The sequence below is a fragment of the Dipodomys ordii genome, unplaced genomic scaffold, assembly GCF_000151885.1.
Source record: "Dipodomys ordii isolate 6190 unplaced genomic scaffold, Dord_2.0 Scaffold24, whole genome shotgun sequence".
In the NCBI taxonomy this organism is placed as follows: Eukaryota; Metazoa; Chordata; class Mammalia; order Rodentia; family Heteromyidae; genus Dipodomys; species Dipodomys ordii.
Window position 1 is genome coordinate 12,148,575 of NW_012267240.1, and position 19,048 is coordinate 12,167,622.

The window sequence follows — 19,048 nt, forward strand, 5'->3', positions numbered from 1 at the left end:
GATAGATAGATAGATAGATAGATAGATAGATAGATAGATAGATAGATAGATAGATAGATAGATAGATAGATAGATAGATAGATAGATAGATAGAAGGAAAGTAAAATGAACAGGTTTAATAACAAGTAAATATTGAAGACAGAATAAAATATGTGAGGCAAGTATGTGTGTGTGTGTCTGCGTGTGTGTATAATGGCCAAATGTTTTTTGCTAGGCCTGAAACTAAGATCCTGCTTCCAGGCTACAAATGAGTCTCATTTATATATCACTCCAAACTAAAATAGTGCAGCAGTCAAGTTTATGAATACTTGCTTTACTAAGTGGGATTTGAAGAAGTGGTCCTTTAACCAATTGTCACACTGTAGGAGGAGCCAACAGGAGAGGAAATGTTAAATTCAGTGAATGAAAACACTGGAAACCAATTAAAAGATCAAAATGTTCTTGTAAAGGAAGTCATCAATATGCAAACATATACAAAGAGGACCTGTCTAGTTTTATCAGGAGTAGACTCCAGCAACAGAATTGATTACCTGAGCTAGATTTTTAACCTCTTCAGCACTTTTTAAATTAAGAAATTGAGAATTTAAGTAGCAGAACTGAGAATGATACTTTTCAAATGAATATTAATAAAATGGAAAATGAAATGTAAATCTTTTTCTCTTATCTGATTCTGGCTCCACTGAATAGGAGAATAAGGGAGCAATTGTTCTATTTTTTTTCTCAGATTGTAAGGGTCTATGGAGCATCTTGAGTGATAGTAGTTTGCTTGTGCTTGCAAATGATGAGAATTATTCAGATTAGCAACATGAACTTTGATCATTCAGCCAGGTTCGCCAGGATTTTCTATCTTGAGTGTGTAAGTGAAAGAATCACTTAAGATGCTGGTTAAAATTCAAAGCCAGAGCCAGCAGGGTGGGAGCTGAAATCCGGCATTTTTCAGAGTCCCAGGGTTGCTGGTATTGCTGCTTTGACTGCACTTTGAATAACAAGGCTCTATATTACATAAATGCTCTTTGAAACTTTCAAATCATTACTGTAAGGAGGACTTGGCAAATGTGAAATGCATTAAAGGGATAAACAGATTTGTTTCTGGATAACATCGTCTCGGTGCATTTACTTTAGACACATTTACTTGGTCTGAAATTTTCCACTAGAGGGGATTACAGTGCACAGGAATGTGCTGACTAAGCACTTTTAAAGCAATGATTTGCATGACCTCTTTTCGCCCTGGTATACCTGGGAGATGTGGCAATGCTGTGACATGATTGACCAGCCATCCCCAAACAGGGCAGCACAGGGAAATCTTCCTTGGTGTTCATCAAGAGATCTTCCTATCCCCAGTTGATTATAATCTTCTATTCAAGGAATTAGTGCCTTAATTTTCAACGGGTGGAAAAATCTAGCAGCCAAAATAATCTTTTCTTCTTTCTAAGTTCACTATATCAGGTGTTTTTAAGTACTGGATCTATTTATAATTATAATATGATATTATGGATAAATATATATTTATTATTTATCACATAATACATTATATATTTCACATATCTATTATATATCACATAATGTATTACATAATAATATATTGTATACTCCATTATTTTTATATATTATATACCATATTACTTACATATATGTTATATATAAATATACATCACAAACATGATATATATGACATATGTAACAAATATGATATATGTATATCTATAGCATATGTAATTTATATAAATTGAAAGCTGGGTCTTATGTAAGAACTCCATTAAACCAAAATTAAGTGATAGAGACAATTCTGGAAGAGCATCCTATGGCTGAAGGCCAGGGTTCTTAAGGCATAAACTTTAGTTGAAATGAAACAACTCACAAGAGAATGCAGAAGTGAGCTTTTTGCATACCCTAGTATTATATATATATTTATTTGAATTAGGGAAGGGAAGGGGGACAACTGAATGGTGAAACAAAGGACAAGAGGGAACCAATGCAACAGCGATATTCACAAGAATATCATTTCCAGTATGTTGGAAATGATCTGTACAACTTGGGGAGGGGGAGATTGGGGGAGAGGGAACGCAGGAGAAAAATGAGGGAAGGGGTACAAGTTTGAAAAGAAATGTACTTATTACCTTAGTTATGTAACTGTAACCCCTCTGTACCTCATCTTGACAATAAAAAAATAAAAAATAAAAATAAAGCAAACCTAGGTGTATAACATAAACAAAAGTGAGTCAGAAATTTGCAATCCAAATAATAACCTAATGGAGATAACAAATTAGTTGTCTTTCAAGATAATCATTTAGTCAAATAATCCCACATCTTTAGCTTTTTTCGGTTCATGGTAATAACAAAATGGTGCAATATGAAAAAAGCACACTACAGTCACCATAGGTAGTCAAATGTGTCTCAGATATATAAGCATTATGCAAATATAAAAACATGGTAGAAATGCTCATTGAGGCAATCAGAAAGGGAGAAAAGCTCTCCAGAAAACTTCATTTTGGTAATAAGACTCATGTGTATATTCTGATTGTCAGAGAATTCCATCAAGGAGAATTTAAATTTTTCAAACAATTATCCAGTTTAAAAGTCTGAACTAAGTATCACATCAAAAGTCCTATCGGTTTCACCAAAGAATTTAACCTGCATTCTGAAAGAGATAGAAAAAGAGCAGCACTCTTACTCTTTTCTTTTTCTTTCTTTTTTTCTTTTTTTTTGTCAGTTGTGGGGCTGGGCCTGGGTACTGTCCCTGAGCTCTTCTTACTCAAGTGCACAGCAGCACTTCTGGTTTTCTGGTGGTTCTTTGGAGATAAGAGTCTTCACAGACTTTCCTGCCCAGACTGGCTTGGAACTGTGATTCTCAGATCTCAGCCTCCTGAGTAGCTAAGATTACGAGGCATGGGCCACTGGCGCCCAGCTCACTCTTATTCTTAACATTTCCCAATACTACTTAAAAAGAAAAATCTTCCTCACCAAACACATAGAGAGAAATATCAAAACATTTTGGGAAACAGGTCCCATGGTTTCCCTTATTTGCAATGTCTAGTATATGTCTGAGTCAAGCAGAAAAGGTCAGATAAGGTGATGTTAGGGAAATGAACCCTAAGATATGTATTCAAATGTTTTTTTTTCTTTCATGCGATTGTTTCTAATACATTTATAAGATGATTTCTTTGTTGCTTTGTATGTCCCTCTCCCACAGTATAACCCCTAGTTTCACTGTATTTGATGTCAGTATAATTTGTGGAGGGGAAGGGGAAAAACAAATCATTTAAATAGGGATACAGGTGGACCCATTGCAACAATGAGATGTACAAGTCATTATGTTGAAAACAAACTTTACGGAGGCGGGGGCACGGAGGGAGGATGGGAAGGGATGGGAAGAGGAAACATAGGAGGAGGCTACAATGCTTGATAAGAAATGTACTCATTATCTTGCCCATGTAATTGTAACCCCTCTGTACAGTATTTTCACAATAAAAAAATATATTTTGGGAGCCAGCAAGTGTTGGTGTCTGGCAAGGAGTACATTGGCAAGTGCTTGGAAAATCAATGCAAAATATTGAGAAATATAGTATAGAATCAGATATAGTATAGATATACTAAAGATAGAAGTTCTACAGCAGCTGTATCCATCTATCAAAATATTCACCCATCCATTTAGAATTCTATGCTTATCTTCACATCATTCAACTTTAGCAAATATCTGCTTGTTCATTTTAGCAAGCATGTCAAGCTTGGTTTTCTGATCATCCTATGAAGATACATTGCTTGACTGAATTTTTAGTCAGGTTTTGAATCTTCTTCTAGGTTCCACTGTGTATCCACAAACAAAATTCAGTTTTAACAAAACAAAAATTCTCTTATATTAGCTCAGCACAAAATCCTTCCCTTCAATCAAACATTGAAGGCAGGATTCATTCTACACTGTCTCAGCTGATGGCTGATTGCCCTGCAAGCCTATAGAAGAATCCTGTCCAATCAGTTTGGTCAGAATTCTCCCCAATCTTCATGTTTCCTTTAGCAATGTTCTGTCTCCCCTCCCACAACTTGGTTATAAATCGGTACTTGACAGTGCTACATTCAGAGTTGAACCAATCAATATCTATGGCAAGGCCTCTTTCCCTAGTGCAGTAGTCCTGAAAGAAAGAAAAAAAAACTACTTTGGTCATGTTAATTTTTATCAGATTCTAATTTTTTCTTTGATAACGAATCTTTTGTTGTCATAAAGAATTAGAACTTTCACGCTTTTTTTTGGTTTGTTTTTTCTTTTACTTCTGTACCTTTTATCTTGTATATAAGTCTATCTGATTTGTAAAGGGGAAGGGGTAGCACAGAAATGGTGGGACAAAGGTGAACAAATACAACAATGATACTCACTAGACACTATGTTGGAAATGAACTATACAACTTGGGTGATAGGAGGTTGGAGAGGGGAAAACCTGGGAGAAAATTGAGGGATGAGGTGACACTGTTCAAAAAGAAATGTACTGCTAGGCCTGGTGGATCATCATTGTAATCCTAGCTACTCAGGAGGCTGAGATCTGAGGATTGCAGTTCAAAGCCAGTCTGGGCAGGGAAGTTTGTGAGACTCTTATCTCCAGTTAACCACCAGAAAACTGGAAGTGGCACTGTGGCTCAAGTGTTAGAGCACTTGCTTTGAGCTGAAGAGCTCAGCGACAGTGCCCAGGCCTAAAGATCAAGACCCATGACCAACAAAGGAAGGGAGGAGGGGGAGGGGGGGGAAGGGGAGGGGAAAAGGAAAGGGGAAGAGGGAGAGGCAGAGAGAGGGAGGAGAAGGAGAAGGAAGAGGAGGAGGAGGAGTAGAAAGAGGAGGAAAAGGAGGAGGAGGAGGAAGAGGAGGAGGAGGAGAAGAAGAGGAGGAGGAGGAGGAGAAAGAGGAGGAAAAGGAGGAGGAAGAGGAGGAGGAGGAGAAGAAGAGGAGGAGGAGGAGGAGAGGAGGAGGAGGAGAAAAAAGAAGAGGAAGAAGGAGGAGGAGGAGGATCAAAGTAGCAAAGCTGGGAGAGATGTCAAAACAGGCATTTTTTACTTCTTTTTTTGTTTTTCCAAGTTATAAAATTAAGATCTCACAGAGGGCAGAATCCCAGAAAATAACCACTAGCCCCAGACTCTATTTAGGACAGAGATCCTTCTCAGAGATGTGAAATACAATATAATTTGTGGTTTCAAAAGACAGAAAAATCTAATATGGCTATCCCTTGAATCCAGTTTCTTAGTACTGAATTAAACAATTTGATCTAAAAATGTAGAAGAAAAATCAGAAACACATAGACTTTGATAGGGCTACATAAAATAATGAAATTAAATGCAGGCTGATTTCTATGTTTAGCGACAGAAACTTCTAGACTGCCATCCTGATAATTGTATAATGCTGAAGAAGACAAATATATACAAATAACTAAGGATTTTCAGAGAAAGTTCTCCTCACAGTGTTTCCCATCTGGTAGAGACTTAGATAAATTTTTCACTTTCATTGTTTGGGAAATCATGAGCCTTGATTCACATTCATTACAAAATGAAGGTTTGTTTGTTTGTTTATTGTTTGAATTGTCAGTCATGGGGCTTGATCTCAGGTCCTGGGTGCTATCCCTGAACTCTTCAGCTCAAGGCAAGAGTTCTACCACTTGAGCTACAGTGCCACTTCCAGTTTTCTGGTGGTTTATTGGAGATCAGAGTCACTTTTCCTGCCGGGCTGGTTTTGAATTGAGATTCTCAGATCTCAGACTCCTGAGTAGCTAGGATTGCAGGTGTGAGCCACTGGCAACCGGCCCAAACCAGGTTTTATTATCTGTCTTTTTATTATTTCTTAAATAAAACAATGAGGGAAACAGAATTTATACAAAAGAACCTTGGCAAGATTTGCAAGCTTGTGGAATCGAATTTCTGCAGGTGTGTACCTAAATATGAAGGTTTATGATCTGGTTGATAAAGTGATGATAGAGCAATGGATGTTTTGAAATACCTAATGAACATGTAAATTACATGATTTCTGTTTCATTTTTCTCTGAAGTGGTTAACAAAAACTCGTACCTGAGTTCTACCCTCTTCTTCTTTCTCAAATATTGAGCTAAGCTTCCAAATTATTGCTTGAATCATATTTGGGAATTGAGGGAAATTTTTTTTTTCATTAAAAAGTCAGTCAAAGCCAGGCAGCTGGTGGCTCATGTGTGTAATTCTAGCTACTCAGGAGGCTGAGAGCTGAGAATTGTCAGTCTGGGCAGGAAACTCCATGAGACTCTTATCTCCAATTAACCATCAACAACTGGAAGTGGAGCTATGACTCAAAATGGTATAACTCTAGCCTTGAACAAAAGAGTTCAGGGACGGAGCTCAGGCCTTGAGTTCAAGCCCACAACGGCCAAAAAAAAAAATTCATAGTAAACTGGGAATTATTGACTTATGATGGTAAGCATAGCTATACTGGGAGTCTAAGAATGGGAGGGTTACAGTTTGAGGCCAGTCAGGAAGAGAAATTCATAATATACTTCCTCAACCCAGAGCTGAGCACAGTGACATATGCCTGTCATCCAAAGCTACATAGGAAACTGAGATTATGAGGCCTGAAGCTAAAGGCCCAAAGTTACAAGTAAAAACGTCCTGGAGATTTTTGTCTCCCACAAGATGCTGGACTTCATTGTGCTTGCCTGTGATCCTAGCTACAACCAACTAGGACAGGAAGCCCAAGGTAGAGTTCCAACAGGTTTCTGGATAGAGAGTGAGATCTTGTCCTAAAAACATCCAACGAAAAGCAGGACTGGAGGCAGGGTTCTGCAGAATTATGCCAACCTAGTGAGTGCAAGGCCTTCTGTTCAAATCCCTAGTACTACATCCACAAAAAGTAATATTCCCAGGTTGGATGACTCTCTCTTGTCTCTTCCTTTCCCCATTTTTAGGAGGAAGGGAAGAGCTGGGAAGTCATCTCTTTTGGGAAGACTAATCTTCTGGCTTTCTCAATTTCTCCTCTAGTACAGAGCTGGAGTAATTAGCTGCATCTGCATCTTTCCCTAGCTAGATCTTTCTTTGCTTTTGCTGGTCTAATTTGTGGACAGAATGCATGCCTTTCAGCATGCAAATTATAGCTACTGGTGATAAGATTTGAGAAATATACCCTCTTTCCCATAGAGCTTAAAATTAAATCCTGTTTCAAACCAAATTAGCAGAATGCTTTGCATCAAGGATCATGTCCATTTGCCATTTTCCTTGTGCTTAAGCTTTTCAAGAACTTCAAGGGAAAAAAGTAGCTAAGGTTTGCCTCATGAAGGGTGTGTGTGTGTGTGTGTGTGTGTGTGTGTATAAAAGGAAGAGTGGGATGGGCTTAAGCCCCTTAGCCATAATATTACCTTCATATTAAAATCGTGGCATGATCTCTAACAATAGATCAGCTAGGAAATCTGAGATTACTCAGGGAAACATAGACAGCTTGGGCTAAGTTACATTCATGAAGGAAATGATGTTTCCAGAAATAAAAAGGAAAATTATAGGCCAGGCACTGGTGTCTCATGCCTGTAATCCTAGCTACTCAGGAAGCTGAGAACTGAGGATTAAAATTTGAAGCCAGGCTGAGTGGAAAAGACCATGAGATTTTTCATCTCCAAATAACCAGGAAAAAGGATGGAAGAGGAACTGTACTGTGGGTTAAGAGATAGAGTACCAGTCTTGAGTGGAAAAATTAAGTGAGAACATGGGTCTCTGAGTTCAAGCCCCAGGATATATATATATATATATACACACACACACACACACACACACACACACACACACATATATATATACATACATACACATGTATGAGGTGGATGCATGAAGGTATGTGTGTATATGAGTGTGTGTGTGCACGCACATATACTTGTCAGTGTGCTGTGTGTGCGTGTTTCCGTTAAAGTGCTATGGAAACAAATACAGAGCAAATTTCTAACTCCTGGAGACAAGACTTTCACACTATATCACTTACATAGTAGGCAAAGGAGAGGCTTTGAACAATTATCAATATTTAATCACCAGCCAAGGCAAGAGCAGAAGCACAGCAATGTAACTTCCTGACATTAACACAGAGCTGAGATGGTAAGATACCAAACGAACCCTAATCCAAAAGGGCTCTTCAAGGAGAGGCAGGACACACAAAACTGCCAACAGATGAAAACGGATGGCAGGCATCCACAAATGGAGGAAGAAAGTAAGGGCTTTAACTGAGGAACTTCTTGCTCTGTGTAGAGATTACGCCAGCAAGATCTAACACCAGGCCCCTGCCACTACATCAAATCTCTCCATGGAGACACCAACATTCAAATTCCATCCCATGTGAGGTAGCAGTCTGAAATGCTGGAATATCACTGGAAGACTCTCCATTGCAATAAACTCCCAATCAACATGGTCCTAATCTGATCTTTCTCATTGTCTCCTCTTTTTTGGCAAATCTGTCCTAATAGCCACAGTGTACCATTTCAGAATCTGTCGTTTTGCCTGGGGTTGTCTGGATATGGAACTAAAAATGGATTATGGAATTCAGCAAGTAGAAATAGCTACTTTGTTTCTCAGGCTCATTTTTTTTTAAAAAAATGTTCTACAATGACTCATCACAAGGAACTATAATTAATTTCCAATTAGCTGTTGCAAGTTGATTTCCAGACACAAGAACTTCCACGTATAAACAAGGAAGGTCATTATCAAATTAGTGACCCCTCTGAATTATTCTCATGATCTTATTAGATCTATTTTTATATCTATTATATTAGGACAGTGAGTGGGGGAATAAAGTCATAAATTCAATGTATAAATTAAGAAAATTGAGGGAAGGAGTGGGGTTGAGAGAAATGGGGGAGAATGATCAAAGAGGTGACTCTGATCAAGATGCACTGAATCTAGCAACTGCCTTGTTGAATGGCAACTCCTTTGTACTATGACTCAAAGATAATAAAAAATTTAAATGTCAATCTCACTTGAGAAATTAAATGTGTTTTGTTTTCACTAGTAGCCATATTGAACTGAAGACGTGGCCGCACTGACAAGATTGCCATTGTCATTCATGCCAGAAAATGTACTAAATTCTAACAATGATCAAGTTGGCATTTAACCAGAAATGATTACCAAAGAACGTCCCGAAAACAGGGTGTAATGCACTGGACACATGAATTTTGAGCAACAATTCCACCAGGCTGATATCTCAGTTTCCCTTATTAGCTACACACTTGTGAGTAGGCTCTTTGATTTTTGCCAGACTTGGTCCTCTCCTAAGAAGTATCTAGATGTTAGTAATATTTAAATTGTTTTGAAAATAGAAAACAGATAAATCCAAATAATCATTCAGCTGATCCATCAAAAAATTAGCACTGGCCTTCTAGAATGAGTGTCACCAGTCTGAATATTCTCCTATTCTAACATTACAGATGCTAGTGAGATCATTTATTTAAGGAAACTCCTCTGGTCAATAAATGACCCGCACTTAAAATATCACTTTGATGTCTTGTAGATTTTTATTCTTTCCCTTGAAGTTAAGTTTCTTTACCAAAGCTCACAATTAGTTTTACATATGCTGTTTGAATCACCAAGTGAATTTGGTTAAATCTCTTCCAAGGTCGAGGGAAATAAACCCATGTCACATGGAAGATACTAAGGTCAAGTAATCTTTTAAAATGTTTTATAAAATCACAGATTACAAAACTGAGAGTGGTGCAAGATGAATCTCAACTTTGAATGTAAAACATGACTCATCGAACACACTGAGAAATTGGTTCCATTAATAGTGGTTTATCAAAACAGTTCGTGTTTTCTTTGATATCTTATGTGTATTGGTTAACGTACTTACAAAGATGAATATACTTGGAAAGTGATCACACAGACAAGGTTATATGACAGTAACTCAACAATTTTCTCTTAGTGGGAAAGAAGAGATCGTAAATGTGAAAGAAGACTTACCGCAGCCTGGCGGTGAGTGTTGGACAGGATTCCATGAATCTTCACTTTGTCTTTTTCCATTTGGTCAATGTTCACCCACAAGTCCCGGCTGGCAGAATCTGATGGACCATATATCCGAGATAAGTAGTAATTGTGATCTGTGTCCTCCTGCAATCATAGAGAATGAGGCACATTAATAACAGAAAAGTGGTTCGTGCTGGCACTCAAGAGGCTGAGGTCAGAGGACTGTGAGTTCAAGGCCAGCCTGGACTACTTAGCAAAAAAGGTATTCAGCGTGTACCATGTTTATATGTGGAAATATCGAATTGAAACCTCTTCGGTGTATCAACATATGAAAGTCAAAATCATTTTTTAAAAGAAAGATAATTTTTTAATCCTAGAAATTAGATGTGATAGTAATGTTCAAAGTAGACAAATTATATATATATATATATATACACACACATACATATGTATATAATTGATACATTTTAAGAAACTGTTAGGCAAACAAAACTTAGATGAAAATGTGTATTTTGTATACAAGACATATGCTTTTACTGCAGTAATCATAGAGCCCTAATTGCTGCCAAGACTAAAATATTTCTTTTAGAAATATATTCTGTAGATCTGAGCTATAATTACTTGACTGATAGACAATTCTAATTTCCATTCTTTAAAATTATACCACAGCCTGCCTTTGGTTAATGGCCCCAGAAATTCAGACTATATCTTTTATCTTTTTTTTCAGATAATATCTGAATAACAACTTTTCATTATTAGTAACAACATGGTGCCTTTCACAAAGCTTTCATTTTTCTTTATGTTTCCCATTCGATGAAGAGAATTAAATATTTTGAAAGGGAATTTTTTCCAAAGAAAATTCAGACAACTCATCTAAGTCCTAGCTAATTCTGATTGCAATTTTTTTTTTTACCATACAAAGCATTTGTGCTAAATAATTTGAGAAGTCAGTAAATAGAACATATCACAGGACAGTCAGGTAGCCATAAGAAAAAAGCTTTGTTGACTACAAGGCTTATGATTTAAATGACAAACTTTGGAATTTGAATGTTATCTAATGTATTTATTAGCTAAGTGTTAATCTAAGTGTTCACTGAATAAAATGCAAGTAGTCTTGGATGTTTTTGAAATAAGCATGCTATGTCCCATAGCATGCTTATTTCAAAAGTCTTCAAGCTGAAGTAGATAGACAGAAAGACAGACAGAGAGGTTGAGAGAGACATGGAAAAGTAGATAGATAGAAAGATGGACAGATAGATGATGGATAGATGGATAGATGATACATATATACATACATAACTTCCTCCTTAGATAGGTAGCTAAGTAGATCTTATATAGAAAGAAAGAAAGAAAAAAAGAAAGAAAGAGATAATTATCTATATACCTCTCTGATATAAATATATATGCATATATATGAATTGTAAAAGGAAAAAAATCTAAGAGATAGATGGATAGACAGACAGACAGATAGCTAGATACATGTATAAATTACTATATATGAATTGTAAAAGGAAAAAATCTAAGAGATAGATGGATAGACAGACAGCTAGATACATATATAAATTACAAAAGGAAAAGAAAATTCTAACTGTATTCTAAAGGAATTTTGCATTATGACTGAAGAGAGAAAAACTTCAGTGTAGTTGAGAACAAGTAAATATTAGAAATAAGTAGCTCTTTTTTCTTCTTTAATAAAGATTCCAGTTAATTTCTTCTTTTACTTTGATTGTTATATACAAATTCTGTGTATGACCTATGACAACAGAATGAAAGAACCGGAATGTGCTCAGGAGGGAAGAAGGTCTGGGAAGATGGATCTGACTCTCCACAGCCCAAGGGAAGGTGGCCATACTTATCAGTTTCTAGTGTTCCTTGCCAGAACACAATCCTAATGGCTTCTATTCTATTAGGTCAGAAAGTATTGTGGCTGTGTTGTCAATGTGTGTCAGTCCTCTTTCTTGTCCTGTGCTTCACCACTGAAACTCAGAAGTGACAATTTCCTTGACACTGATTCAAGCCATTTGCACATGCAATTCTACCAGCCACAGTGGTTATGATCTCGTATGCTAGAGATAGAAAAAGAATCAATTGGCTTGATTCTGAGGGCTTTTGGTAAAAAAGAAATGTTTCCCCTGATTCCTGAGGTGTATATGTATGAGACGTGGAACTGTGGCATCTATTTTGTAATCATGCAGAAAACCTGTATAAAATTAAGTCAAATAACGCAGTCTAGAACAGAAGGACAAACACTGCTCAATTTCATCTAGGTGGGACCTACTACTGTAATTATTCAATCTCTTTCATTGTGAAGTCATCTAAGTATATTGTCCACCAAAATAATCCTAAATAAAAATACGACTTTGACTTATTTGAAAGTCAGGTTAAGCAACACTGAATAAAACAATTTTTTAATTGTGAAACTAACTACCGTACAGAGGGGTTACAATTATATGAGCAAGGTAATGAGTACATTTCTTATCAAGCATTGTTGCCTCCTCCTTTGTTTCCCCTTAACATCCCTTCCCATCTCCCCTCCTCACCCCTGCCGCCAAAGTTGTAAAGTTCGTTTTTCAAACATCTCATTGTTACAATGGGTCCACCTGAATCCTTATTTGAACAATTTGTTTTTTCCCTTCTTCTCCCCAAATTATACCAACATCAAATTATACCAACATGACAAACAACTTTCATTCAATTCTGGTAATATAGGTTAAGTAGTGAACTGAAATTGATGTCTGTGAAACTTGCCAGCAATCATTAGGCTTAAATAACAAACATAATTTGTTTAGTGTTTAATGAGTGGTATGGAAGTACTGTCTTGAAGAAAATGCTCAAGAAATTTCAATAAACAATGAAAACTTTTCTTCCTTATTGCAAATATTATTATAGAATTCTGTAATTCTGAGGTCAATGAAACTATCTTTTGGCAAAATAGCTAACAGATCCTATGATACTTTTCAATTCTCATATAATTAGTAACCCATAAAATGATAAATATTCAAGATAGAGTACAGGATCATTTTTAAATTAACACATAAATTATTTTGTTATTTTCTTTGACCCCTGAATCTTTATAATTAGTAAAGAAATAGTTTGAAGTTATCATAAAGAATAAGAATCTCATTTTGTCAGATGCCATTGGTTCATCCTAGCTACTAAGGAGGCTGAGATCTGAGAATCATGGTTCAGATAGTGTTTTTGTTGTTAGTGGTGGTGCCTGTGGGGCTTGAACCTCAGGGCCTGGGCACTTTCCCTGAGCTTTTTATGCTCAAGGACAGAACTCTCCCACCTGAGCCACAGCGTCACTTCCGAGAATCATAGTTCAAAGACAGCCAGGCCAGGAAAGTCTGTGAGACTCTTACCTCCTATTATTTTCACGAAAAAAAGCTGGAAGTGGAGTTATGGCACCAGTAATAGATGCTAGCTAGCTCTGAGCAAAAAAGCTTAGTGACAGACGCTAGGCCATGAGTTCAGGCCCCAGTATAAGCACAGAAAAAAAAAAAGAGTATCATTGTATCATAGAGCAGCTAAAGAAAAAAACACCAACAAGTTCTGGTTAGGATATGGCAAGCAAAGCACTTGCTTATCAAGTGCAGTGTCTTGCTTTAAAAAAAAGTCCACAAAGCAACAACAACCACAAAAATCCCATGTTTATTGTTGCACTATGTACTATAGCCACAGTATAGAAAGAGTCTAGCTGCTCCTCAATAAACAAATGATCAAGAAAATTACATACACACACACACACACACTGGAATTTTATGGGGGGAAATATGTTAAATGAACTCAGGACCAGAGAAATAGAGGATGCATGTTTTCTCTCCCATGTGGATGCCATAATTAATTTATACATGTACAAGTAAACACCTATGAAGTTGTATGGAAGTGTACACAAATGTATTAACTGAATATGGTATTTACAGGTAAGAATTCAAATGAGGTAATTTCTTAGCAAAATTAACTCAATCTGACAAGGTAAATATCAGGAACCTCCAACTTGAAGGCTGAAGGGGCGGAGGCAAAGGGTAAAAGAGTGAACAAATGAAGACAAGAAGGGGGACAGAATGTCATAATATTCAATGTGTGTTCACCAAAGTAAGAAATTTGAGAGGGGATGGGTTGGGAGAAATGGGAGAGCATAATGGAAATTGTGACATCAGTCAAGATGTTAATCTGATTTTTTTCGAACAGTAACTCTTTTGTGCCACTACTTAATGAAAATATAAAGAAATAAAAAATAATGGAAAATACAAATCCCTGAGGGATGAAAAGAAGATCACTGTGTTGAAAGAATGAATGAAAAGGAGTCATACTATGACCTAGTCTAATTGTAATGCTTATCACTGATGGGGCCACATGAAAATATACTTTTCACTCCTTAATTCAGTCAGAGAAGCCCAACCCAATATCATGTCTTTGAAAATACTGAAAAGCTAAGGACTAGACCTTGTTATTTGAATTTAGCAGCCCAAGCTTATGTAGTTGTCATGGCAACTCTGATCCAAATAAGAAGACAATTTCTTGTTTACCTAGGAATGTAGACACTTAAGTTGTTAAGATTCTAGAAAGCTTTTTTTTTTTTTTTGGCTTAGGTATTCAGGAAAGCCATAAAATAAATGCCTCAAAAATGTGGCATTTAAGCACTACTAAATGATTCAAACCACATCATTTTCTTTTATGGGGGTAATGGTATTTAAAGAGTTGTCAAAACTCATTCTGGCCATGATGATTTTTTACTCTCTTTTCGAAAGCGAAGAATTTCTAATACCATGGAAAATAACACCAAACATTACAGTGATATGCCTGGTTGCCAATTCAATTTGGAAACCAACTGTTCCTGAAAGTAGACAGCACAGTGGGTATCTATAAATGCTATATAAATCCATGGTTGTTTTTTTTTTTTCCAAAAATGCCTGGAAACGTGAAGCTGTCGACAGAAGAAAAATACCAATTGTATAGATGTATATGTGTACATATATAGAGAGAAAGAGAGACAGAGAGAGAGAGAATGTAAAGACAAGTTGTTATTCTAAGGACAGCTTAGTCATTCTGCAGCAACCAGGCTATGCAATTCCTAATCCAAATGCTCTTCTCTCCTTCTAGAGTGTCACACTGACTGTAGGATGGACAATTTTTGCAGATGCCTCAGATCCCTGTACATAATAATACTTGAACTCCAAATTCATTTATTTGAGCCAAAAAAAAATTCAGAGCATACTAGAGGGCTACCAATATGTGAGTCATTTGATATATAAGGATACGTAAGGCACAGCCAAACTTGCTAGGAAAAGATGATTAACACTGAATTAATTGTCTGGGTACTTCTTGAAGATCATTCTGTGATAAATAAGAGAATATTGTAAATGAATGGTCTTTCCCAGGTGGTATTAAAGATACTGAAAAAATATTGAATTTCCTATGAGTGATTTTACAAAGACTATGTACCTCATTTAAAGGTGAAGATATTTTAAAATGTATATGTGAATAGTGTACTCATTAGAAATAAACTAAAATAATCACCTAACAAAACAGATGCTACTATAAAGAACCAAAGGGATATGTTGAAAAATACTAAAAAAAAAAAAAAAAAGGACAAAAAGAGTGAATGGAGAATACTCATGAAAAATATAGATGACCCTATGGGTAATTATAAGAAATAGAAAAGAAATATCTCCCAATCACTGGACACAGAATACATTCCTGAGAAATATGTCATGAAACTTTAAAATGAATAAGGAAATAAACTATCCAGGAGAGATATTATAGATAAATGTTTCTGTCTTCTCTCCAAAACTTGTATGTGGAAAGTAAACGCACCCAAACCTGTATTTGGAGATAGTGTGTTTAGGAAGGTGATTAACGTCAAAGGATGTCATAGACTGATGCTTTGGTCTCATAGGATCAGCACCCTTAATGAAGAGAGATGAGAGTTCCCTCCTTGCTCCATGAAAGGACCTCATAAGACCCAAGAAAATGTGCATATGTTTTGGTGACGTCTCTTTTTAACTAGAGAGAAGTCTGTTGGTATCCAAAACTACAAAGAAATTATGAATGAAGAAAGAAAACATCAGATAACTTGACACTTATGTAACCACCACTAGAAACTATGTCTAAACCCAAGGAAACAGCTATGGAAACAGTATGTTAACAAACAAGTTAGGATGTGATGGAGCATGGCTAAAATCTTAGCTATGAAGAAGGCAACTGTAGATTACAAAAAAAAAATCAATGGGCTGGGAAGGTGGCTCAGTGGTAGAGTGCTTGCCTTGCATGCATGAGACTCTGGGCATAAGCAGAAAAAGCCAGATGTGGGGCTGTGGCTCAAGTGGTAGAGCACTAACCTTGAGCTAAACAGCTGAGGGACAGTACCCCAGCCTAGCTGAAGGACAGTACCTCAGCCCAGAATTCAGGCCCCATGACCAACCAAAAAAGAAAAGAAAATCGAAATCTCAGGCTAGTCCTTGGGCAAAAACAAGACTTGTTCTGAAAAATAACTGCAATAAAACTAAGGAATGATGACTAAAATCTAATTTAAAAAAAGTACACTGAGGAAAGGGCAACATTGTCCAAAAAGAAGCGCGCTCTTTACATAACTTACGTAACCCTTCTGTATATAATCTTTATAATAACAATAAAATTTTAAATTAATAAAAAATACAAAAGGGTCTGAGGTATGACCCAAGTAGCAAAATGCCTGCATGCTAAGCGTGAGACCCTGAGTATTCCAACCCCAATTCCACAAACACACAAAAATACTAGTTAAGATAATTTTTTGAGGTACAATCTGAAAATAGTGGACTAAGGATTGTTCACAAAAGATTACTACCCAAGGGTTTTAGGGGGAATTTTAATTCATTATTTTACTCAAATAGAGTACTTACAGTATAATCCCAATTTGTAAAATTAAACGGGCTCAAATATAAATGTATATCTTTCTCGACAGAACTCTCTTTAGCTTTTTGATAGATAGATAGGTAGATAGATAGATAGATAATTTTAACAAATACTGACTTGTTTTTAATGTGATTGAATCTCAAGAGATTCCCCTCCCCCAATCCATATTATTTGAATGATCACAAGCATACTATATACAACCAGTTCATTTTTGTTTTTCACAAAATATTGAAAATACCTGAAAGTGCCTAAAAATAAAAAGAGTCAATTCTTGGAATCAAAGCATCAATATATATCAAGATATACAAGACCATACTCTTCCGTTTAGCAATCATTTTGTCGAATTTCCATGGCACATGCTCTGAAAACTTCCCAGACTTTTCCTACTATAAATCAGACCCTCAACACAGACCTTCAAAGTAAATAAGTTAAAACTACTCAGTAGAATAGATGATATATAAGATTTCCATTAATTTTTTTCTTTAAAATAGCAGCTTCATCAAATTTAAACATGGATAGGATAATATTTTTCACTATTTACTGTAGGGGAAATTCAGCATTAAAAAAAAACTAGGAAATGACTCATTCCCACTAAAATTTGACAGAGAAGTTGGTATGTCAATCATTATAAAGAGAATTTATTTTGTTAGCATTTAATAGACATAGACACATCATCATATTATCTCATCATTTGTTTATGTAAAATCATTCATTTCATTTATCTAAGAACACAGTGTTAATGAGAAGCATTTTGACAGAAAAATACAGGAAGAAATGAAGGATTCTCTCTGTAGCTATATGAGATCATGGCACTGTTTGTAACTCACCAGACATTTAAAGAATCACACAGATTTTTCTATAGTTACTCTCTGAGTATAACTTGCTAGTTATTCTGGGACAAACTCTTGCACAAGAGTTGTAGGCAAGAAGCAGCTACATTCTGACAAAGCTGTGAGTAGGGGAGGGGAGGTTGGGGAAGGCTACGGATGCTAGAAGATAGCAAACCTGTTGTCAGCCATCTGGCTGGCAGTTGCCATGGGCTTGGATGCTAAGAAATATTATCATGTTAGCTAAGGCAGTTATCCATTCTGTTTATTTCTGTGTGAACTTATCAGAGCACAGAATTTGATTTTCTCCAGAGGTAAAATCTCACAGGGGAAGATTTCAGTCTTGGATCTACAGGAGCTAAGCAACACAATGAGAGATAGCTCACAGTTCTCATAGTTATGGCTAACTATGCAAAAAGAGCCATGGAGTAAACCACATGGCAGAAGATGTCTGGTAAAGCCCTTTCTCCACCCCTGCTTTTCTTAATTAAATTACAGAAAGGACCATTTGCTGATAGCTCACTCCTGTAATCCCAGTTACTTAGGAAGTCAAGATCTAAGGATCACAATTCAAAGTGCACTGGGGCAGAAAAGTCTATGAGACGCTTACCTTCAATTAGCCACCAGAAAACTGGAAGTGGAGCTGTGGCTCAAATGGTAGAGTGCTAACCTTGACCACAAGATACCTGACTTCAGGGCCATGAGTTCAAGCCCTAGGAGGAAGGAAGGAAGGAAGGAAGAGAGAGAGGGAGGGAGGGAGGGAGGAAGGGAGAGAGGGAGGGAGGGAAGGAAATTGATAAGACCCATAAACAGGTGGTGTAGGGAGATTTGTAAGTCATATTAGTTTCTTTGTTAACAAAAACTAGGTGATGAATATTGCTATATCACTTAGCTTTCTTTCACTGGAACTGTCAAAGAACCAAATCAAACTCACGTTTAGTTAAACTTGTGTTTAGGATTTTTAAATAAGCCTCATCAATTTCAGAAGGAAAGGAACAAATTTACTTGCAGGAATAATAGTAATAGTAATAAGAATATTCTGTCGGTTCAAGTTTTCTACATCAGGGTGTCATACTAACTAGGCATTGCTTATTCAATTGGCACTCTATAATTTGATCCATGCCTCCAGCTCAATTTTTCCTTGGATTTTTAGGGAGATAAAGTCTCATAGATTTTGCTGTTATTCTCTGTTCTTTGGTTCTCAGTGTCCTCAGTATCTCTGGATCTATTCACTGGATCTCAGTCTCCTGAGTAGGATTATACATGAGCCAGTGGTGCTACCTACATATTTCTTTTGAGTAGTCTTCATTTTTTTTATTGTGAAAATACTGTACAGAGGGGTTACAATTACATGGGCAAGATAATGAGTACATTTCTTATCAAGCATTGTAGCCTCCTCCTTT

At 36.5% G+C, this 19,048-nt stretch overlaps 1 protein-coding gene across 1 annotated transcript in view; it reads right to left on the bottom strand.

The window, feature by feature from the left end:
- Plxdc2 (plexin domain containing 2) overlaps positions 1 to 19,048 on the bottom strand; it is a 394,422-nt gene that overhangs the window by 181,313 nt on the left and 194,061 nt on the right. Inside the window, exon 3 of the mRNA XM_013014718.1 lies at positions 9,922 to 10,068. Within this exon, the coding sequence (XP_012870172.1) occupies positions 9,922 to 10,068 (147 nt within the window). The remainder of the gene's footprint in view (positions 1 to 9,921; positions 10,069 to 19,048) is intronic.